This window comes from Calonectris borealis, chromosome 1, assembly GCF_964195595.1.
Source record: "Calonectris borealis chromosome 1, bCalBor7.hap1.2, whole genome shotgun sequence".
In the NCBI taxonomy this organism is placed as follows: domain Eukaryota; kingdom Metazoa; phylum Chordata; class Aves; order Procellariiformes; family Procellariidae; genus Calonectris; species Calonectris borealis.
Window position 1 is genome coordinate 218,139,949 of NC_134312.1, and position 23,784 is coordinate 218,163,732.

General features: G+C 46.4%; 1 protein-coding gene across 3 annotated transcripts in view; it reads right to left on the minus strand.

The window, feature by feature from the left end:
* GDPD5 (glycerophosphodiester phosphodiesterase domain containing 5) overlaps positions 1 to 23,784 on the minus strand; it is a 178,697-nt gene that overhangs the window by 46,914 nt on the left and 107,999 nt on the right. For all 3 annotated transcript variants that reach the window (XM_075140355.1, XM_075140356.1, XM_075140357.1), the window contains exon 3: positions 6,573 to 6,676. In XM_075140355.1, coding sequence (XP_074996456.1) covers positions 6,573 to 6,676 — 104 coding nt within the window. The remainder of the gene's footprint in view (positions 1 to 6,572; positions 6,677 to 23,784) is intronic.

The window sequence follows — 23,784 nt, forward strand, 5'->3', positions numbered from 1 at the left end:
TGAAGGTGATTTTTCTTCCCTCCTCTCCTCTATTTATCCAGGTATCCTCCCCACGCTCAGTTATCAGGTTTTCCAACCCTGTATTTCAGAGGGCAGATTCAGCTCAGCGTCCTGCCTCTCCTCATCATTTCACGAAGCCCATGGGCAGCGAAAGCTTTATGAAGAGGAGCACCAGGTGAAGCAGACCGTTATTCACAGCAGCAGCACGGTAAGAGACGCTGTCCCTTGTGCCTAGCAGTGCATCTCGAATGTCAAATTGGCATTTAAATAGCAATATGCTTCCCAGTAAACTTGTCCTGGAGTTGGATTCGAGAGTCATTAAAGCACATTATCTTGTGTCTTGCTGTGGCTTTGCTGTAGAGTCAATCAACTACCTTCCCTGGCCAGAAACACAGAAGGACACCCAGGCCCCACCGCACCAGGACAGAGACAACCAAATCTCAGAAAGCTTCTTGTAACTTCTGAGAGTTCAAGCCTGATTAAAACTTTTTCCAGCAGATTTTTAGAATAAAACATCACTAGGTTGACTTGGATTGGGGTTAACTTTATGTTGTGGTGTAATCCAGCAGGCAGCTAAACACCACACAGCCGTTTGCTCACTCCCCCCAAGTGGGATGGGGGGAGAGAATCAAAAAAAAGGTAAAACTCGTGGGTTGAGATAAAGACAACTTAATAAGACAGAAAAGAAAGGGAAAATAATAATAATTATAGTAATAAAAGAATATACAAAACAAGTGATGCACAATGCAATTGCTCACCACCCACTGACCAATGCCCAGCCCGTTCCCGAGCAGCGGACCCCGGCCAGCTTTTCCCCTAGTTTATACGCTGAGCATGACGCCATATGGTATGGGATATCCCTTTGGTCCGTTGGGGTCAGCTGTCCCGGCTGTGTCCCCTCCCAACTCCTTGTGCACCCCCAGCCTCCTCGCTGGTGGGGTTGGGTGAGGAGCAGAAAAGGCCTTGACTCTGTGTAAGCACTGCTCAGCAATAGCTAAAACATCCCTGTGTTATTAACATTATTCTCATACTAAATCCAAAACACAGCACTATACCAGCTACTAGGAAGAAAATTAACTCTATCCCAGCCGAAACCAGGAAAATATCCACCCCTCATTCTATACCATCTACATTGTGCCCAGATTTCACACTTTCCACTACATCTCAATTAATCACCACCACCTTTCTTGTCTTTTGATATATACACACAGGTATCATTCCCTTAGTCTATGGGCCATCCCTCTAAAATGTCCATTGAGTCCATTTAGTCCATAACTTTGGGCTCCATCTGTCATAACAGTCCTTCAGGGCAGGAGAGATGGTGTGTGGTGTTGGATTCTTGCATGCTGGAGCCATTTCTGGTTCCATCACTGCTGCACTTGTGCGGTTCTATTATTGTCACACTTTGCTCGGTTTTCATCAAAATTCATTCTTCATTAATCTGAGTGATTCTTACTGTAATACCACTGATATGGCATATAGCAACCATAGTAGTGATGACATACAGTGTTATATAGCCATTAACATCATACTATTCAAATCATTGGCTATTCTCACTCAAAATCAAATCACCTTGAGGTACACATCGGAATTCCCCATCCTTCCACATTTCCCACCAAGTGCACCCAAGTCCTTGAGCAAAAGCAATCCCATGGATGGGTTTGCCTTTGCTGAGGCGGGAGTAACCCAGACTGTCTTCCCCAGCATATTCTTTTTGTGCACTACGGGGACTTTATCCCCCTCTACAGTACGTAAAGGTTTTGATTGGGCAGGGCCAGCTCGAGTGACAGATCCCCTAGTGTTGGCCTTTGCTAAATGTGTGTCCCAATGCTTGAATGTCCCACCACCCATTGCTCTCAGCGTAGTCTTTAACAGCCCATTGTATTGTTGGATTTTCCCGGAGGCTGGTGCGTGGTAGGGGATGTGATAGACCCACTCCATGCCATGCTCTTTGGCCCAGGTGTCTATGAGGGTGTTTCGGAAGTGAGTCCCGACTCAATTCTTTCTGGGGTGCCATGTCGCCATAGGACTTGCTTTTCAAGGCCCAGATGGTGTTCCGGGCAGTGGCATGGGGCACAGGATATGTTTCCAGCCATCCGGTGGTTGCTTCCACCATGGTGAGCACATAGCGCTTGCCCTGTCGGGTTTGTGGGAGCGTGATATAATCAATCCGCCAGGCCTCCCCATATTTATATTTCAACCATCGTCCTCCATACCAAAGAGGCTTTACTCGCTTGGCTTGCTTGATTGCAACATATGTTTCACATTCATGGATAACCTGTGCAATAGTGTCCATGGCCAAGTCCACCCCTCGATCACGAGCCCATCTATATGTTGCATCTCTTCCTTGGTGGCCCGAGGTGTCATGGGTCCACCGAGCTATAAATAATCCACCCTAAGTCCTGGAGCAGCACCTGGTTGCTGTGATCTCCTGTGCACTTCTGAACACAAGGACTGCATGAAGCCCATCCTGACTTGCTAATCTCAGGATTGAGTCCTGCTGAAGAGGAGCAACCAGATTCAGAACACACCTGAGCAGAGACTCCAGAAGGCTTGAGGTTGAGACAGACCTCACTGTATTAAAGGATCCCATAACACAGTAGACATTGGGCTTCTCCAACATCTGACAACACGGGGTTCAGATCAAATGGTCCCACTGGCCTTCCTCAGCCCTACTCATCAACTCATTCAATAAACTGACTAAGGCTAGGACCCAGGGGGTTTTGTTGCTTTTTTTTTTTGGTTACAACAGACACAAATGCCACATGCAAGCAGGTCAAAGACTCAGCCTCCTCCCCACCACTCAAATCCAGCATCATTCATCAGCCAGACTCTGGCCTGACAACTTCCCCATCCATGGGGGGGTAAAGGAGTAAAGCTCCCATGTAGGATCCAGAGAGCAAGTCCTTGGGCTCAACAAACATGACCCATGTCTGGGTTCTGCTCAGGGATTCAAAGAGCCATAACAAAAGGGATATGGGGAGATTCAGACATGCTGTTAGTAAAAAAAGAAGGAAGAAACAAGAGAGGACTCCTTTGAAGTCTTTTCTCATGCCACCACCAAGAGCTTCCTTAGCTCAGCTTCAGTACAGTTAAGTTTTTGCTCTGATACCCTCTCAAGTGTCCCTCTGACAGCGTCAGGTCTTCACTTGATGTGCAAATGACTGTTTTTAAATGCTGTTTCCATGGTAGTTATGAACCAGATGAGCCTTCTCCAGAACTAAGGAAGAAAAAATTTGCTGCACAGACTTGCATTTATAGTCCTGCTCCAGAGGGAACACAGCCAGGTTCACAAATTACAGCATCTCCCACATCCTTCATTAACCAACGTTGAGCTTTCTGTTGCAGTATATAGCTTGCACACTGGAGATTTGAAGTATAATGCAATTAAGCGTAGACACCAAAGAGGGAAATGCCCAAAGCAATAAATTAAAAAAAATATTTACTTAAATTTAAGAGGCACAAAGCCCTTTCACTCACAAGGACCTCATTGCATATTCAGCCTCACTGAAGAAAGTTAAAAGCCTGCAAGCAATATGCTGGGCTATAATTTTGCCTTGACTTTCTAAAGCCCACTTCAATCCCAGAATAGTCCCTTAAGTCTTTACAACTTTAAAGGCCAAAAACCCACATTTATGTAGGTAAAGCCCTACCATTGCCACAATTTAATTAGGTCAGCTTGGTTTTACATAGATAGGTGCATCCACTGCTGGACCCCAAACATGCTGCCTGAACTGCAGACAGGGTTTGCTATGCTCATCTGTAGGTTTCTGCTACCTCTTAAATCACCTCCGGCAGCTGCTGAGCAGCATTTAGCAATGCTCTGCACATCTGGATTAAGAAACGAAGAACATCATAATGAATTCAAGTTTCAAGTACCATTTTAACCAAAAGAACACAGAAGAGAGCTATTGCAGCGCATTGTAGTTCCAACTAGAATAATGAGGCTTTACACTAGCACGTTAACAATCCTGCCAAGAAGGACCTGGCATTATGGAGGACATGAGGTTGACTGCGCCAACAGGGTACCTCCACTATGAATAAGTCAAGCCACATACTGGGTGGCATTAAGAGAAGTGTCACCAGCAGACCAAGGGAAGTTGGTCTCCCTTCTGCTCAGCGCTGGTGAGGTGGCACCGGCACCACCGTGCCCTGGTTTGGGCCTCCCTGTTCAAGGAGGATGTGTAGGGGGCTCAATGCAGAACTATCAAACCAAGATTGTGAGACACCTGGGGAGCATAGCTTACTAGGAAAGCTTGAGGAAGCTGGGCTTGTTTAGTCTCATGGAGAAGAGGCTATGGGATGATCTAATTGCTGCCTACGCTGTCTGACAGACAGTTATGAAGATGATGAAATCAAACTCTTCAAGAGTGACAGACACTGCCACAAGGGGAAATGGCCCTTAAGAGGTTTGGGTTGCAAAATCTTCCTCTCAGAGGGAGGTGCAGTGCTGGAACAAGTCCCAGAGAGGGGGGAGGTCTTCAGCCTTCGGGTTTCAAGACTTCAGTCAACCTGGTCTACTGCTAGCAATAGTCCTCCTTTGAGGGGCTGATTGGACAGATGCCTCCAGTCTTTCTTCACCTGCTGTAGTGGGACAGGTCAAAGATGTTCAGAGTAGTTGCCTGCATGTGACGTGAGGAAGAACAGTTCACAAGGATGAGCTTCAGAGGGCAGGAACAAGCTCAGCAGCTCATCACACCAATGCAACAGCAATTCTTTATCCCAGTGCCTCCAGGGAGCCCCTGCCAGTAGTTTGGTGTGCTAGGTCCTGTACAGAGAAGGCCCCAAAAAGCCCTTCCTTTAGGCTGAGAGAGGTCATGGCTTGCAAATAAATCAGTGGAGCAGAGAGGAAGGCAGCAGGAACAAGTATCAAAGAAACACTGTCCACAAATACAGCCCAGAAGTGACAGCCACTGGGGAACAGCAAAGCTGGGGTTTCTAAGAGCCAGGACCCCACTGTATTTCATGAGCAACAGGCTCACAGCTCTGTCTGGTCCAAAATTATGCTTTCATCTCCTTTACACCCCGCCTGACTGAAAACTGTTGTGTTTTAATGGAGCCCACGCATCTGTGCTGGGAGGGAGGAGGGCCAGGCTCAGCCTGAACGGACCCAGTGGAAATTGTTTCCTCTCTGCCTGGAACCGGCATGGCTGTAATTAAAACCTCTCCCCATGTTATCATCCTCCCTCCCAGCCTTTCCACAGCATTTCAGGCTGTTTTTCAGAAACCCTGCTGTTCTCCTCAACCTCTGGTGCCAGTGCATGGAGCGGGGATCTAATTGGGGTTACAGCACATACAAAGCACTGACCCATTTTCAGCGCTGAATGGCAACGCTTAACAGATGTAGCCCTGCTATTTTGCATCCAGAGACCCTCTTCTATGACTGCCGTGCACAAGAGGGCTTGCTTTTCCAGCGCTGCCAATCCAGAAGTGCTTCTAGCACCCTGTGCACACCGGGTTGCACGGCAGGGGAAAGGGTCTCGGTCTGCAGCTGGGCATTTTAAAGCCCAAATACCTCTTGCAACCAGAGCAGACCCGCACATCTCCTCCCATTCCTGCACGAATATTTGGGAACCTAAAACTTTGCAGCACCGTGGCTGCAATGCCCATTCACAGCGTTCCCAGGGCTTTGCTTCATCCCTGCATGATTTTTTTTTAGCCCTTTCTCAACTTTGAGCTAAGACAGCTTTGGCTTTGCACTGGAGCGGACTAGGAGCATTCACATCCTTTACTGAAGGTATAAACTGAAAGAAAGAGAAGTTCCAAAATAGCATTTTAAAAAAAGGCATTTTTTTCATGCTAGTATTATAAATAATCAAGAACAAAGGTGATGATTTCAGTTCTCAGAGTGTGGGTCTGAGCAAAGAAAAACCACACTTCTGGGAGGAGACAGTTCACGTCACTAAGTTAGTAAACACTCTCCCTCACACAACTTCAGCATCTAAAGCAGGTGATTTATTTAAGGGATCAATTACCCACTGCATTTTAAAATACAGTTTACATATTATCTTTGACAAGATGATGATGTCAAAGCAGTTTGGTTAGAAGAGAGCCCAGGGTACTGTCAAAATGTTTTAAGATGCTGCTGAGATAGTAAAAGGGAGAATAATTTCCAACACTGGGGGGAGCTGGCAACACCCTAAACTCCCCAGCACATCCCACTGGAAAGCTTGTTTTCAGCTCCTTCCAACTGTGCAAAATTTTCCACACCCATGTCTGCTTCAGGCTGAATTTTTGTCATTTATATTTTGTGGAAAGTTGCAGCCAAATTGCTCAGCCACTTCCAAAACCAGCCCACCATAGAAACAAACAAACAAAAAACAACCAAAAAGCAACCTACCCAAAGCTCTATTACAGCCACACAATGGAGATGTGAGGACACATTACAACTATCGGTGAAGGCAGGCAGGAGAAGCTCTCCTTCAGTCTCACTTCCCACCTTGCTTTCCATTCGCTATCATTAACAAGTCCATCTGAAGGACCCAAATGCATCCAACCCAGTGTCGAAGGCATATGATGGCAGCCAAATTTATTAAGGGTTTGCCCCTCCGCCACGGGGAAACTCTACTCACCAGTTGATTTCATTGTAGTCGTTGTGAATTTCCCACCAGAAGTAAAACCAGACCAGGGTCAGGAAGAAGGACGAGGTGAGGATGAGGAACCAGAGGCGCTCCCACTGCGGATGGAAAGAGGAGCCAGCGTCAATACTATCCCCTTTCAGGGCCAGTGCCCCATCCTGTCCCACATCTCATCTAGAAGCTGTTGAGATTGGATGGCGTAAGTAGACATTTCCAAGGGCAGATTTCAGACCTTTCTCCCCTGGGGGAGGTGGGAGATGCAACCCTGGTCCCCTGCTCTGGGCAGAGGGGTCACTTACGTAGATCCATCTTATGTAGGGCTGGGACAGCGTTTCTCCAGCTCTCAGGGCATGTGGAACAAGGCAGCATTTCTGGATACAGAGCTGGTTTTTTTGTTTCGTTGAGGTTTTGGTGTTTTATTTTTTCGTTTGCATTTTTTGGAGGCAATTGTTTAATTAACTTTTCCATTCACATGTGAGAGAGGCAACTTGGCATCTTACCGTCTCATGGGTTCAGCCTAAATGACTGAGTACTTATCACATGGCAGCAGGTTAGGGATGCTACTGCTACACAGACATATGAACCTTCCTCCTTCCCTCTGGGCGCCCGGATCCTGCAGAGCCAAACCACCCATCCGCAACATGTATCACCACCACCACCACATATGTAAGTGTTTTGCAAATAATACGCCAGGAGGAGAGACCACACCAGCATCGGATGAAAGAGATTTGCACCAACACTCAGTTTTGGTGAATGTTTCAATTAATACTACACACACACACTCTCCTAAAAAAAAGAAAAAAAAAAATCCCTAAAACATCTGTTCAGTGCCCCGCTCCAATAGCATGGGTAAAATCCTAAACCACAAGGACATCCATGAAAAGAACAGTGTTGCAAGAAAACTGTCCCTAACCAGCACCATTTCCATGTGCTCCTTGTTGGTTTTACTCTGCAGGCATTAAATAGTCCACACATGTTTCTGTTTCAGCTAGCATCCACTCTGTTTGGAACAAAACACAGAAATAAATTTATTATGGAAAATATTCAAATGAATCCTCTCTTCCCAGAATGAGCAAGAAGGGATGAAAATGGAAAAAGTGTATGAGCAACTCTACTACTATAATTTCCTTCTAGACCCTGAGCACAGCATTAATCTCTTTTGAAAATGTCCTTTTCTCTAGTGAACTGTCTCATGGCTTTTCAATTATGCAAAACAACGTAACCAATATAAACGCTGTTTTGGTGATATAAGAAACACTACTATTCTTTGCCTTCCCTTTCCACCCTGAGGGCTGAAGCTATTTACTTAACTGTGTGTTGACTATGTTTCATCATGCGTCACCCTGGATACCAATCTTGTGATACAGCTCTTCCTTGTATGCTCCATCTCGTAAAAAGTGCCAAAAGAAAAAGAAAGCAATAAAAAGGGTTGGAATTATTTAATTTTTGCTGTGCCAAAAATGATGTTTTCTGCTAAAAGTTCCCAATTCTTGGCCAGGGGTTATGGGTTAAAACTTTTCTACAACTCAGCTCAAGCTTGTTACCCAACTTCCATCAAACCTCAGTAGCACCAGGTGCCTAATTCCCATGCGGGGCTTTGTATTCCAGATAAATGGGACAAAAGGAACCAGAGGGTGGTACAAAGGGACTTCTACAGCGCACCGCCTGAGTACATTCAAAACCACATGGCCAAACCGCTCTGCCAGGAGCTTAAAGACTATCATCTCCCCACCTCGTGCGCAGGTCTGCACCTATATGCAGAGGTGAGCTCCTCGAGGGAAAGCACTGAGGCTGGAATGGGGGTTTCCCCCCCACAAAATGCCCCACCTTTGGTAGCAGGACACCAGCCATAGCATCTACGTCAGCTCCATAGCCAACACCAGCCTTCCCCAGTCCCAAAAGCAGCAGCAAGGCTGCAACATCTCTCCACGATGAACCTCCTCCACGCCGACCACCGCCGCACAGCCAAGCCAACCCTTTCCAACCAAGAAGTTTCAGATTAAAATCCACCCGTGCAACATCTGCATTATATAAACACCCAAACCAAAACCCACTCACACCTTCACTCTATCCCACCAAAACTCCCCAGGAGAAAGCTAACCCTTTCAGCAGGCTATGATTATATTCTCCTGGATGCCTTCTAGTCTGCAGATGTCCAAGCTTTCAAACCCCACTTTCCCTATTGTTTGCTGTTTTTTTCCTCTCCATTTAGGTCTAACACCTCCTTGCACCTATCAGCAACACTGCTGAATCGGTTAACTGGACAGGTTTTTGCAAGGCAAGTGAGGTTTAAAGTATCTCAAGTGCTGAGGACCAACATTGCTATCAAAAAAAATCCTCCACCTCTTTAAAGGTCATTATGGGATAAGCTTGGCTGGTATTCACGCACTGGATGACACTGATTTGATAAACAAGCCAAGGAAAACATTTCAGAACATGTTTGGGCTTTTTTTTTTTTTCATATATATTTCCCCCCCCTCATTTACATGCAAGTAGCAAAGCTTGTGTCAAGCTCTCCAAAAGCTATTTTTGGTCTGTCCTTGATGGTGCACTTGACAGATATATTTGCCTGGCTGATTTTGTGAAAAGCCAGTCAAATTCTTCAAGGGTTGACATGCTTCAGTGAGTTCAAGCACAGTTCTGGGTGGGCTTTCAGAAGAACAGGGAACATCTTCCCAGCACCACTGATGCTATTCAGCACAAACTGAACCAGAATCTGAACCTACGTGAATCTGACCTACGTGCACAATATAATGGATTTAGCCGGGGTCCTGTACAACCTCCCTCCAACAGCCCCTCATCAGAAGAGCTTTAGAGGCCCCTACTTTGCAAGCTCCCACAGACTTTAAAGCAAGGTAAAATCTGCAACGTGTAACAGCTTCAAGCCTCTACTGCCAAAAATAAAGACTTAAAATCATGTCATCCCAATCACTCAATCACAGCCACAAGTAGGTGGAGGAAACGGTGCCACTTCACCTACAGAAACTCAGGCAGAACCACGAGAAAGTCTGAAGGTGCTTCAAAAAATGTCCACCTTTTCAGCTCCATGACATTTTCAGCAGTTCTTCTAGAAAACCTTCCCTTCGACACCCTTCCCTTTCGGTTTCTGCCTCTTCCCATGGGAATAAGATGGACATGCTCACTAGTTACCCATTACTCACACTGAGCTTAGCCGTGCGCAGCTCACACAGCACTCACATTGTCCTGCAAATGAACTCAACCAAGCACGTCTGTATTAGCACCTTCATTCCTATCAGGATGGATTCTGGAAGCAGCTCACCCTTTTGCCTGCTTTCTGTGTTCTGGTTCACATCCCTAAAGGGCTTTGGGTGAAGCTAAACCAGATGTGCTCCAGGAGTGAACCCAATGCACCTCAACCACCAATGGGCACTCAGTCCATAGGACCAGGTTAGAGCTAGTCCCAAGTGACCACATCACCACCTCCAAAATGCTTGGACCATGAATATCAGGATCTCAGCACTAACTATCTCTTTCCACAAACCTCTTCTCTCGCGCCACACTACTTGCTAATGCAGATGTAGCCATGGTGTCTCGCAGAATGGCACAAACCAGTATTAATCTCGTTATACCGACATTTAATATTAAGGAAAGCAATAAATGAAGTCTCCTTTTTCCTCCAGCACATGTACCATGTGCTTGGTTAAGCTCAAAAAAAGCCAACTGGTACATGGACTAGGTCTTTGCAGGGCACACCCACCGAGATGGCCACAGCCCAAAGAATGGTGGACAGAGTCTCACTGAAAATAAGAGAAGTGACTTGGAAGTGACAATATTTAAAAGGATCAGGCACAGGTTGAAGATTTGGCAGAAGCACTTTCAAAACCAGGCATCTTACACGTACCACCGTGCTTATGATATCAGGTCTGTTGTGGGGCCACTTCTAGCAATGGGGATAAGATTTCTTACTCCAAGAGTATCTACAGACGTAATCAGAAGAGCCCCAAAAGGAAACAAACAAAGACTGAGACATGTTACTAAGCTGCAGTTTGCCAGTGATTTTTAAGTTTTTTTAAAACCACAGAATCCTTAAAAAAAAAATTAAAAAAAAAAAAAAAATCAGCATTTCATCCACATTCTCCACCACTTTTGTCCATTCCCAATCCCCACGCTATGTCAGGTGGGAGCATAACCAACTCCAAAGTAAGGGATGACGGCAAAAAAAAAAACACCCAACAAAAAACCAACCAAACAAAAAAAAAACAGATTAAATGAAATTGCCACAGAAAGAGCCAATCTGTGCTGCAACTGCGAAGTTGGCTCGTGCATTTTACCTGCTCTTGTGCTGCAAGTTTTAATCTAACTTGTTAAAAACAGCCCTGAACTTCATATCATAGAGCACAGAAGAGATTTGCCAATTTAGGGATTAGTTTTAGTTAACTGAAGTCTGCGCCAGCCTCTTCTGCTGCAACTCCCCAACACAGACGAAGGTCGCAGCATTATTTCCCACCTGGCACCGGTGGCACAGGAAAGCAGAGAGGCTCAGGAAGATTATTTTATTTCCTGTAAGATCTGTAGGAGTTATTATGAAGTTCATCTACATACACACTCCCACCTAGCCCTCCTACAGGGACTATTTCAATTTAGTCAAACTTGCTATATTAGAAGCGATGAGATTTCTCACCCATTTCTACATTCTAGCTGATCACACCTATGCTGGAAGACATCTCTTAGTGTGATTCCATTTGTAAACCAAAGAAATTCTTCAACCAACAAATCCATGCTTTTTAAAAAGTTTCTCTAGAGAAGGCTGTCACCAGAAAGCCATCCTCTGCAAAACCAGCCACGCGCAGAGCGAATGCGCATTTGTCTGCCACAGCTATTCCCGGCTGAATTATGGGGTGAACACAACTGAACACTGTGCTCTTCTAGAGAGGACAGAACCATGTCCATTTGATAATTTCCTTGATGAACCCTTATCAAGTCTTTAGATCACCAAATTGCCCATTATCTTCCCAAAAAGCAGAACAGCATGGCATCAGGATCTAAATGGAGTGTGATTTGGACTAAGAACAGAGAAGGAACATTTAGGATCTTAAAATCAAGATTGCCCAGGGTGAGACTCCATTGATCAGAAGTGGCTATCACTGCATTTACGCCTGCCCCTCTTCCTGAGGTTTAAATATTTTTATAATTAAGCTGGGTCTATCCGAAAGTATGTCCCAAGCCCTGTCTGGGGCATGCAGGCAAAACAGAGGGGTACAACACGCGAGACCACATTAAATTGCTTATTTACTACCAAGTATATTCCCAAAGGTCACCGAAATGCTGTGCGATGAGCTAAGCTGCCCCCCTTGCTCCTCCTTGGCACCCAGCTGGAGGAGGAGGTTGCATTGGCTCAAGGTCTGCTCCACTAAAGCCAAGAAAAGCCAAGGCTAGAGCCAGCTGATTCGCTGGCAGCCTATGGATGAAGCAAAGCATAAACATTTTGCTTCACTGAAGTTGCTAGAGTCACCCCAGCCAACACTGGTCCTGAAATGCCCTCCTCCACCTGCAGCGGTTGCTGGAGAGCTCTGTCAGCTCATCCCAAGTGAGCAGCAGGACTTGCATCCTTGAGATGCGCCTACATCTCCTGGCCTTGGGATAAAACTGCAGGAGCCCCTCTAAAGCAAAGCCACCGCCTCCAGCACCCTCTCTGGCACCCAGAAGCAACGTAGAGTTTCAAAATGAACTGGAAAGAGAGAAGCCTGCTTTGAGCTGTGAATGGGTAAGAGGAAATGCCAGCGCTGGATGGATTAGGGCTCCGTTCCTACGCGGATTAGCTCATAGCAAACAACGGTCCAGCAATCAATCAGCGTGGGTGAAGTTGGGTCCCTTCCAACTTGTGCATCCCTAGAAGCTTTCCGGTGAAGGAAGTCAAATGCCACCGCTGTAATGCTGCTGGGAGCTTGCCCCAGTTTATACCAGTATAGATAATCATGGCAGCTCACAAATGGAAACAGACTTTTTTTTACAGTCCCCCTTTTGATTCACATCCAACTGTGAGGATTGTACAGATCCTCATGTCAAACCCTCTGTGGCAGTAGATCCCCAAAGCTCTCCCAGAGCAGCTGAAACCACAGCGAGCAAGATTTCACCTAAAAGGGCCTTAAAAATAGCGGTGAGGTTGTGGTTGCTTGGAAGCGAGGAGATGCACAACAAAGCAGATTTCTTTTCCTGATTAAAAGATATTTTCTTTAAAAGACTAAAAGCCAGAAAACGTTAACGACTTTACACTAAGCCACCACTGAGACCAGTCAGAGGAAACAACATACTGTTTTGCGGAAGAAGTTTAAGTCAGACAAGTGCAGCAAATGGGGTACCATAATTTTCTTTTTCACAATGCCCCATGAAAACCCTTCCCTGAGAGCGTAACGAGTCTTAAAAGAAGGCAAGAACATACCTGCATTCACAATTCAAGTGAGTCAGCTCTACAGGTGCCTTGGTCTTTTAACCACATTCAATAAAACAGAAGACAATTCTTTGAAAGAAGGGCTCAAACAGCAAAATGGGGAAAAAAAAAAAAGGCAAAAAAAAAAAGAGAAAAAAATAAACAACTATTGATTCCCTTCAGACTTAAAGTTCCCTTTGCCTGGAGGGCCTCAAATCAAGAAAGATCACTAACATTTAAAAAGAGAAGCCAAAACCCCTAAACCACAGAGCAAGAAAAAAAAGGAAAAAAAAAAGCCCTTCACCATAGACCACTATGTAAAGTCCCAACCTTCATTTGAAGAGCAAAGACAGGAAAGACGGGTAGCGTTTGCGACCAACTAGAAAGACAGCGTGACGGCGGGGAGGCTGAAGGGCAGCAAAAAGGATCAGACGAGCCCACTAAAATCAACAGAAAAACTCCAACTCACTTGCCTGCACTCTGGCTTTGAACCAAAAATCTTTTATTGCTAGATTCATTATTTCAGGAAAGTGGATAAACTGAATTTCCTTTCAGTTCTGCATTCCTCTCGGCTGTTAATTTATATTTCACGCCGCACCAGGAAATCACTCGTCATTAAATGCTATTGGCAGAGCGGACTCCCTCCTTGTCTCACTGCTACTTTGAGCAGAACTGAGGTTTATTCTGCCAAAACTGTTCAGAGATCCCTTTCCTCCTTTTAAATACGTATTTTTCAACCTTCCTCTTAAAATAGTTGGCTTTCCAAATCCAAAACTGAGTGGTCTATGGTCCCATGTTTGAAAAAACTCAGTGCAAACCAGAGCCAGAAAAACATCTGACTCGCTTCTCCATGTTAACACTGAGTTACAATAAACATCGTGCAGAGTAATCCAACCTAACAAGTTAATTAAAATTATTTTTCCATTTCACCTGCTGATAGGATCTGTGTTCTGGTCAGAGGTTTCTGTGATCAGAGACATTAAGCCCATTTCTAATAAATATAACCAGCTACTGAAAAAATGTGGAAGGAAGTCACTCCACACTGAAAAAATAGCAAGTGTATTTATCTATAGCTACCCTAGACAAGTATTATTATCTACACATCCGTGAGGCAATAGTGGTCTCCATGTGCAGTCAACTAGAGGTTTGCTCCAAACAAAGGTTTCGATTAAATGATCTAAATTTGCTCTGGAGGAAGCTGGCCCTCTTTGTTGGCTATATAAAGAGCCTCTGAAACCATCTTCTCACTTTCAACACCTACAACTAGATGGTGTGAATATCTCCCCACCATCCAGCCCATGGGTCTCTCTCCATCAACATTAATAGAAACATGTTCCACCTGCAGTCCCCATGACCGGAGAGGATTTTCACGATAACTTTGTGTACAAGGGATGCTAAACAGTCTCAACTTTCAGTCTGCTCCCTCCAGCATCTCTGCAGATACCACCATTCGAGCCAGGACCACAGCATGCCATGCGAGGTGGCAGATGTGCCTGCTATGAGCCTTTCCCACCATAGCTTGCGTTCCCCAGCTAGAAATGAAGGAGCGAGCGGAGGGACAAACTGGTTTCTGGAATTGCCTGTCGTCCGACATGAAGAGGGCTCTTGTTCAAGTCAAAGTGCCTCTGGGAATTCATGGCTTTCAGTCTTCATGGCGGACCCTACCCATTCTCTGTCTCCTGAACACAGTAAACCTCCTGTTCATTCATTAAAAATAATTAAATAAGTAAATAAAAATCAAACTAGAGCAGGAAGCAGCTTTTTGACAATGTCTTTCTCCCCCACTTTTTTTTTCCATCAGAAAAATTCAAGTTGTGAAAAACAGAAGCCTTTTATAGGAAATATACCATTTTAAAGCAATTTCTTGCTGAAGGGGGAATTGCTTGAAGCTGGAATTTCTGGTCAGAGGAAACCGGAGAGAGACTGAGCCCTCCTAAAACTTGGCAGAACATCGGTCATGACATGCACAGATGGAGAACAGCAGCACGTGGATCTGACCACACACACCCCCCAAAAAAAAAAAAAAAAAAAACAAAAAATCAAACGTGGGCATCTTCCTCCAGTTCCCCCCATGCAACCATGCTGTTAGAACAACCGCAGCTGCAAACTGGGTGTGTATTGGGTTTGCGTGGCAAGGTTTTGGGAGTGGGGCGGCTACAGGGGTGGCTTCTGTGAGAAGCTACTAGAAGCTTCCCCCATGTCCAATAGAGCCAATGCCAGCCGGCTCCAAGATGGACCCACCGCTGGCCAAGGCCAAGCCCATCAGCGATGGTGGTAGCGCCTCTGGGATAACATATTTAAGAAGGGGTTAAAAAAAAAAACCTGACAACTGCAGCCGAAGAGAAGAGTGAGAATAAGTGAGAGAAACAACTCTGCAGACACCAAGGTCAGTGAAGAAGGAGGGGGAGGAGGTGCTCCAGGCGCCAGAGCAGAGCATAGTGAAGACCATGGTGGGGCAGGCTGTCCCCCGCAGCCCATGGAGGTCCACGGTGGAGCAGATATCCACCTGCAGCCCGTGGAGGTCCACTGTGGAGCAGATATCCACCTGCAGCCTGTGGAGTACCCCATGCCAGAGCAGGGGGATGCCCAAAGGAGGCTGGGACCCGTGGGAAGCCCATGCTGGAGCAGGCTCCTGGCAGGACCTGGGGACCCGTGGAGAGAGGAACCCACACTGGAGCAGGTTTGCTGGCAGGACCTGTGACCCTGTGGGGGACCCAGGCTGGAGCAGTCTGTTCCTGAAGGACTGCACCCCATGGAAGGGACCCACGCTGGAGCAGTTCATGAAGAACTGCAGCCTGTGGGAAGGACTCACGTTGGAGAAGTCCATGGAGGACTGTTTCCCCTGGGAGGGACCCCACCCTGGAGCAGGGGAAGAGCGTGAGGAGTCCTCCCCCTGAGGAGGAAGCAGCGGCAGAGACAACGTGTGATGAACTGACCACAACCCCCATTCCCCGTCCCCCTGCGCCGCTCGGGGGGAGCAGGTAGAGAAATCAGGAGTGAAGTTGAGCCCGGGAGGAAGGGTGGGGTGGGGGAAAGGTGGGTTTAAGATTTGGGTTTATTTCTCATTATCCTACTCTGATTTGATTGGTAATAAATTAAACTGATTTCCCCAAGTCGAGTTTGTTTTTACCGTGACGGTAACTGGCGAGTGATCTCCCTGTCCTTGTTTCGACCCACGAGCCTTTCGTTGTATTTCCCCTCCCCTGTCCCGCTGAGGAGGGCAGTGGTAGAGCGGCTTGGTGGGCACCTGGCGTCCAGCCAGGGTCAACCCACCGCGCTGGGCAATATGGAAAAGTCAAAGGGGAAAACCCAGAAGTCTGGAGGGGTGGTGTGACATGCTGAGGACAGGGGCAAGTGACAGGGACAGACCTCAGCCTCCTGAAGGCCAGCCTGCTATCGTAACCCTAGCCACCAATCTCATTTGCTTTTTATTTGTATGCAACTCAACCTTGGATCCATGCTCTGTTGGCTTCAGTCTTCTCCCCATCACAGGTCACATCCATAGTTGGGGAAAACCATCCTACGTCAGTTCTGCCCTGCCAGCACTAGGATCTCTAGACAACAGCTATTTCAGACTGCCTTGTTGATTTAATACACCCTGGTCAGATCTGCTTCCAATTCTAAGGATATCATCCAGGAGTGAACCAGGGTTACTCAATTTTGTTAGAAGTACATCAAAACCACGAGAGCAAGCAGTAACTTCAAACAACTTACATTAGTACCTCCATAGCTCCACAGAGATCAGATGTCCAGATGCCCACCGGCTTCCCTTGGGCTATGGAGAGGTCTCCCTGAACCCCTCCTCTGTTCTTGGCCCCATCACTCCACTTCTAACCACTCCTTCTCCCATCACTCCTTTTAAATTCAAGCCTTCACCCCAGAAGAAAGCACCTACCAGTTCAAATGCAGAGCTTTCAGAAGAGCTAAGCTATATCAACCAGAGCAGCCAAGCAACCTGTGGATGAATCTCATCTCCATCTCCCTGCCATAAGTATTTATCATTTTCCCACAAGACACCATAAATCTCCACGCTGAGGCAGCATTCGCAGAGACATCCAAGACAACCAGGCCCTCAAACTTGCAAATGCAGCAAGACAGAAGAGGTATTTTATCTCCTTGTGTCCCTAAATATCCACCGGTCCAGGCCTGCACCTGCCTTTAGCAAATGAATGGATTCTGTTGAAGGATCAAGGCCACACGGTCCTAAATAACTGCTCTCTACCTCAAGAGCAAATACAAGAGCTGGACTCAAATTGGAGCACCACCATTACTCAAGTGTCTTTTCAGGTCGTTTAAATTCACTCCCGGATACAATGAAGAGTTTACTAATGAGTCTTCACTACACTATTTTCTGACATTTTCAAGAATCCATTTCCTGCAGGCATTTATCAGTATTAGCTTAGAGGGGAAAGGAGGCAAGCTAACATTTATCCAGAGAATACAAAAGAAAAATCGAAGGCGTGAGGCTTTATTTCCGGATTACCCAATTTGACCTCATTCGAACAAACAAAAGAAAATCTTCTTCAAGCAAGTTATTAAGTCATCTCTGAAGATGAAAGATGACTACATCTCCCAGCTGCAATTAGAACCAGGAATTGAGGATAAAAAAGAACAAATATCAGCTGGAGCATTTTCTCAATGTGTACAATACTTCAGTTCCTACAGCAAAGTTACAAAACTTCATTAATAACTCATGGTATGTGAATGCATGGTCCTTAAAACAGTGATTTGCATACTATAAATGTGAATGATTTTCCATCCCAGTCAATTTTGAGCTCATTAGCTTTGATCACAGTGTCAAAGATCAAATGTAGACCCCAAGAAACATTTAAAGATAAAATAACTGAGGCAGCCAGGGGCCTCTGGCAGGCCCTGCTCTAACTCCCACTCAGAGCAGGGCCAGCTCAGGTCAGGTTGCTCAGGGCAATGTCCCAGCAAGGTCTGAACGTCTCCAAGGATGGAAATTCCCACCCTCCTCTGGGTCCTGCTCCAGGGTTTGACCACCCTCATGGTGGTCCTCCTACTGTCTAACTGGAATTTCCCTTGATACAGCTTGTGTCCATTGCCCAGCTCCATCTTCTTCTCTACAACCACCCCTCAGATAGTTGCAGGGAGCAGTAAGAGCCTCCCCTTCTCCCACTGCCCAACGCCAACTCTCAGCTTCTCCTCGTATGTCCCAGGCTCCAACCATTTGCCTGCCTGGTTTTGGGGAGCCCCAAACCAGACCCAGTGCTCAGATGTGGTCTCTCAAGTGTCGGTAGAGAAGAAAACCCACATCCCTCAAGCTGCTGGCTGCACTGTCACTGTTACAGCCCAGGATGCAATCAGCCTTCACTGCCAAAAGTACGTCCAATAGCTGAATCTCATATTGCAGAGGGATCTAATAGAGGGAAAGCACCTTGCACACCAAGGATTTGAAGCCTTTAAGTGAGCAAATCAATATACTTGACAAGTAGATGTTGACCTGCCAGACCTTACGTACATCGGGAACAGAATCAAGGCGCCAGGGCTTCAATTCCCTCACCTTAAAGAGGTCGCAGAGGGATCAGGCTTTCATCCTTCTGTTGGATTTAAGACTCGTGAACCCAAGAGAGAGCAGGCGGCAGTCTGCAGGACTCCTCAGTGCAGCAGTCAGCTCTCATAGTACTTTGTAACCTGTCCAAAGGCTTCAATATCTCTCCATCTAACAACCAAGACCGTGCACATCTGGTGCAAAACTCCACTTGAACACATTCTTCCAGCTCTTGCTTTTTACTCTTTATCCTCAACTTTCTCTCTTCTCCCTGTCTTTGCTTAGTACTTTAAATCTCATAACGTATGGGACTTTTTCCATTTGCTACAGCCCTCTCCAGGCAGGAGACGGACCGATTGGAAGGATACATCTGCCAATACAACCGACCGGAGCCAGTCCTGGCCACTTCATAAACACTGCAAAGGTTTTGGCCGATTCATTACTCCTAGGTAACTCGCTGTGGTCTTGCATAAGAGACATCTGCCAAAAAAATAAATGGGAAGAAAAAGGAAGAAATTGGGTCTAATAGACATGGGTACGAAGTAAGGAGGAAAAAAAATTCCTACTGTTCTGGCTGCCGAGGCTTCGATAGCTAACCAGATGCTTCCTAAAGTAAGTCATTGCACATCTCAGACATATCTTATCTGACTATCGCAAAGACTAGGCTAATAGCTCTCTGCCCACCTTGTTAGAGAAGGCCATGAATGAGATTTCTGAGCTGTGACATGCTCCATTTACAATTCCATTTAGCAGGTCAAAGAAAGTGGCAGAGAACATATTATTGAAATATGCCTTCCTGCTGAGGCTGCCGTAATTGAACTGTAGATCAACAGATGCAACAAAAAGAGAGCCAAATCTCTAAAAATAACATTATTACACTTTGTAAAACACCTCGGCTCCCAGCCTCCAAAAACACAACCAGAAAGGGTAGTCAGGCAGGACCTCCAATTCCCTCCAGGCTTCAGGGCTTGCAGCCTTGCAAAGCTGAGGAGCAATAGGGCAGTTTTGCCTGCCCAGGTAGCAAGCAAAGGGATAAAGGTATCCAAACCGAGGGATAACCCATACTTGCCTGCCCCTCCTTCCCCCCACACTCTGCCATTACAGAGGACCAGCTTCTTTCTAAGTATACTTCACTGAACAGAGGCAACATCTAACTGTATCCCAGCAGCAATAATCATCACAAAAAATGCTGGAAACTCTCGATGGCGCTGCGACGGGAATTCCGGTGCTGTTTCAGAGATGTGCACAGCTGGAGGCAGGGCTGTTTCTGGCTATTAATGGCCCCAGGGGACTTTCTGCAGCGATAATAACGTCCTGGACCAGCTCCGCCTCCTGCAATTACATCTTCCCTCTTTCATTCAGCACGGAGGTAAACAAAAATCCCTTAGGGAGCCTCCGATTCATGAGAAAACAGGACAGAGCAATAGGGGTTCCCCAATCTACCCCCACAGCATGATTTACTCTACTTTCGCAGCTCCTGTTTTTAATCTACTGTATCTTTCCCAAACAACATAAGCAGTGATACCCAGTGCTTCTGACCATACTAATGGAAGGATGTGAGTATTATAAACCTATTACTGATGCTAATGATGCACTATTCCCTTTCTCTTTACCAAACACTTTACATATTTGGAGGTCGAGGGGAGGCAGCTATCTTTTCTAGTCTAAATAGGTCCAGCTCTTTGAGTCTCTACTGATGAGGCTCATTGAGAAAAAGTAGTAATACAGCCCATCGCTCTTGCACAGACCAACCGGATGAGGTCCAAGCCTTGCCTGAAGTGGAGCACCTTGCTGGGCACAGCATCCCTGCTGAGCTCTCGTCAGCATCAAGCAGCAGGAGGACTGCATCCTCGATGCCTCCTGAGGATGTTATTCCTGCTAACACATCCCAGTCTCATGATAGTCCTTTTCGCAGGCACATGATGTTGTTGACTTGCATTCAGTTTATGGTTCACTTTAATTAAAGCACCAACATCCTGGGGCAATGAGTTTTAAGATTAAAAATAGGTTTAATAAAAGCAGGTTTAATACAAAAGGACTATGTAAGTTAACTAAGAGTAGAGCCAATGAAGGCTATTAAATGTAATGGCCTCAGTACCACTTCTTACTCAAAAAATCTCAGAAAAACCGATTACCAGGAGGAGAATCATTTTGTGCACATCCTGGGGGTTTTGGAAGGCCTTTCCCTAGCTGTCTGCTTCTGGCTCCTGTTGGAAATAAGACATTTGGCTAGATGGGTCCTCTGCCAGGCCTAGAAAAGGTTGTAGTTATTAAAACCCCCAGACACCTTCAGCAAAGCTGTGGCCCAACCGCCCTGCATCTCAACAGATCGCTCAACGCCAGAGGAAATAGCTCCGCATTTGCCTTTGCTGATCCTATTTCTGTCCTGGCCCCAGACTGCTTTTGCAGCTCCGTCTAATCCCAGGCTCTGACGTGCCTCCAGCTCTTTCCTGCTTGGTGTTTACGAGTTTAGTAAGTGTGGCTTTCATTAGGAAAAATGGTGGATAGGATAAATACTGAATATTTATCCCTATTTAAAGAGAATTACTGTATTTCAGGAGTGTTTAAAGTAATTCTGTTGTAAAGTGCTCTGGTTCAGAGCAAATACTCCTATCCCAAATAGTCTGATACAGATGTCAAATAGATTCAAGGGCGAAGGATTGCACTGGGAGAAGAAACAGCCAGTAAGCTTATTCCGTGGACAATTTCTTTCCCTTGCATCTTACTTTTAGCAGCAAATGTCTGCAAACCAAACTCTAAAAATGCTACTTGGTCATGATGTTTGGCACAAAAAAAACCCCAAGGATTTCTTTGCTGGTTGAAAGGCTGAGAGAATCACCAGCCAGTACTGCAAGACAAAAACCTGACCGTAAAAGAGGCAACGGGTGCCATTCTTAATATCAACATGAGGTCTTCCATGAGGTCTCAAAAGGAAAGACACACAGCCTTCAACTTCAAAGGAGAAGGAGTCAAAGAAGAGATGCACAGAGAGCAGGACCAGATGTTCCCAGGACCGGGAAGTTCACCCTGGCAGTGGCAATCTGAAAGGACTCCTGTATTACACCCCAGATTGCACTCAGTTTGGGCCTAGGAAAATCTTGCTTGGCTCCCTGCTTTATATGAACAACAGATTCCAACACGTGGTACCTCCACACAAGGTGAAAGGCTACGCATGTGAGATTTGCCATCCCCAAAGCCAAGCTTGTCTCACAGTGGTCATTTTGGTCCACCTGCAGAGAGGGCCATGCCCGCACCAGCAGATGCAGAAGGAGAAAGCTAAACCAGGAGCACCAACAGAAGTGGTGCCAAAAGGCAAACCAGAACACTTCCCCACATGGAAACCCATGTAGGCTCTTTCTTCTCTCTCCATCAGTGTCACAAGCGACAGGCAGCTTAAAAAGGCATTTGCAAGGGCTGCCTATCCAGCTATCCCATCTGGTGGGTCAGCTGGACTCCAGCTGAGGACAGCAGCAAGGAAAGCTATAAAGCAGTAAATATCTAAATGTTTATGTTATTCAGAAATCACTGTCCGGAAGGCACAAAAATGACGATGACAATAAGCAAAAATTATTGGCTAATAAAAGCTACAGCAAAGAAGCTGAAGATCTGACTTATGCAAGGTCCCCTTTCCACTTTCCAGCAGCTCTGACAAATCACACATGACTCTTGTTGCAACTGGGCATTTTCTGTGATACTTATAATTCTGGCATAGCAAAGTTGAATAACAACAACTCTGCCACGCTTGTCTATAGGGAAGCCATGGAGATTCCCCTGCAGCTATTTCCTTTCAGTACCCATCATCATGACTAAAATGCAAGCAGCCAACTTTCAGACAAGAGAAGTAAGTCGTTTCCATCCTGATTTAAGCAGGAGCGAGAGCCCGATTGCTCTATGCATGTGTTGAAAAAGGCATTGCAACTGCTTTGTCTCCTGGTGCTTTCCAACAGCAAGCCAGCATGTGAATTTTTCAAATCCCAAAATAATGGCACTGTCCAAATAAATCCATTTTTCTTCTCTTCATTTATTACCGTATGATCATCTGCAGCAAAAGCATAAAGACACGCAATGAAGCAGGGGCCATCGCAAGTGAGATGAGGTACTGGGCCCCCAAGGGAGGGACGTTCCTGATTCACCTTTCCAGAATCAGAGCAAAACTTAACGTTTCTGCTGGGATGCCCAGTGGGTGCCCCTGGAGACAACCAAAGCACGCTGGGAGGATGCTCTTTACAGGGAAAGTTCAGTTCGTTTCCGTGCCATAAAACCGTTTGCAATTTCAGAAAAGACATTTTAATCTCTCTATAAAAATGGGAATAATTACCCCTCTCTTCATGAGCTGCACATTGATTAAAGCACTTCAATTCCTCCAATGGAAGGTGTTCCAGAAATAGCAAGTCTGCCATGCCGCTGTTTCTGTACCTTGCCGTACTCGAGAGTTTTTTCAAAGCAGCACCACAGCCAGCCGGACTTCCCACTCTCCTTTAAGAAGCTAACCTGAAGAGGACACTTCCTAGAAGTTCAAAAGAGCTCACACTGAAAATAACCCAGATGGTCAAAGTTCAAGATTTCTCCTGGTTCACCGTTCATTGGTTGTAAAACATGCCAGGCAAAAGTGCTAATCGTGCAGCTCTCTTACATGACTATCTTGGGTTTGCATGGCCAGGTTTTGGTAGCGGGGCGGCTACAGGGGTGGCTTCTGTGAGAAGCTGCTAGAAGCTTCCCCCATGTCCAACAGAGCCAATGCCAGCCAGCTCCAAGATGGACCCACCACTGGCCAAGGCCGAGCCCATCAGCGACGGTGGTAGCATTAAATATAACATATTTAAGAAGGGGAAAAATTTGCTGCGCAACAGCAGTTGCAGCAGAAGAGAGGAGTGAGAACATGTAGAGGAACAACTCTGCAGACACCAAGGTCAGTGAAGCAGGAGGGGGAGGAGGTGCTCCAGGCGCTGGAGCAGAGATTCCCCTGCAGCCCCTGGTGAAGACCATGGTGGGGCAGGCTGTGCCCCTGCAGCCCATGGAGGTCCACAGTGGAGCAGATATCCACCTGCAGCCCGTGGAGGACCCCACGCCGGAGCAGTTAATGAAGAACTGCAGCCCGTGGGAAGGACTCACGTTGGAGAAGTCCGTGGAGGACTGTCTCCCCTGGGAGGGACCCCACCCTGGAGCAGGGGAAGAGCGTGAGGAGTCCTCCCCCTGAGCAGGAAGCAGCGGCAGAGACAACGTGTGATGAACTGACCACAACCCCCATTCCCCGTCCCCCTGCGCCGCTTGGGGGGAGCAGGTAGAGAAATCGGGAGTGAAGTTGA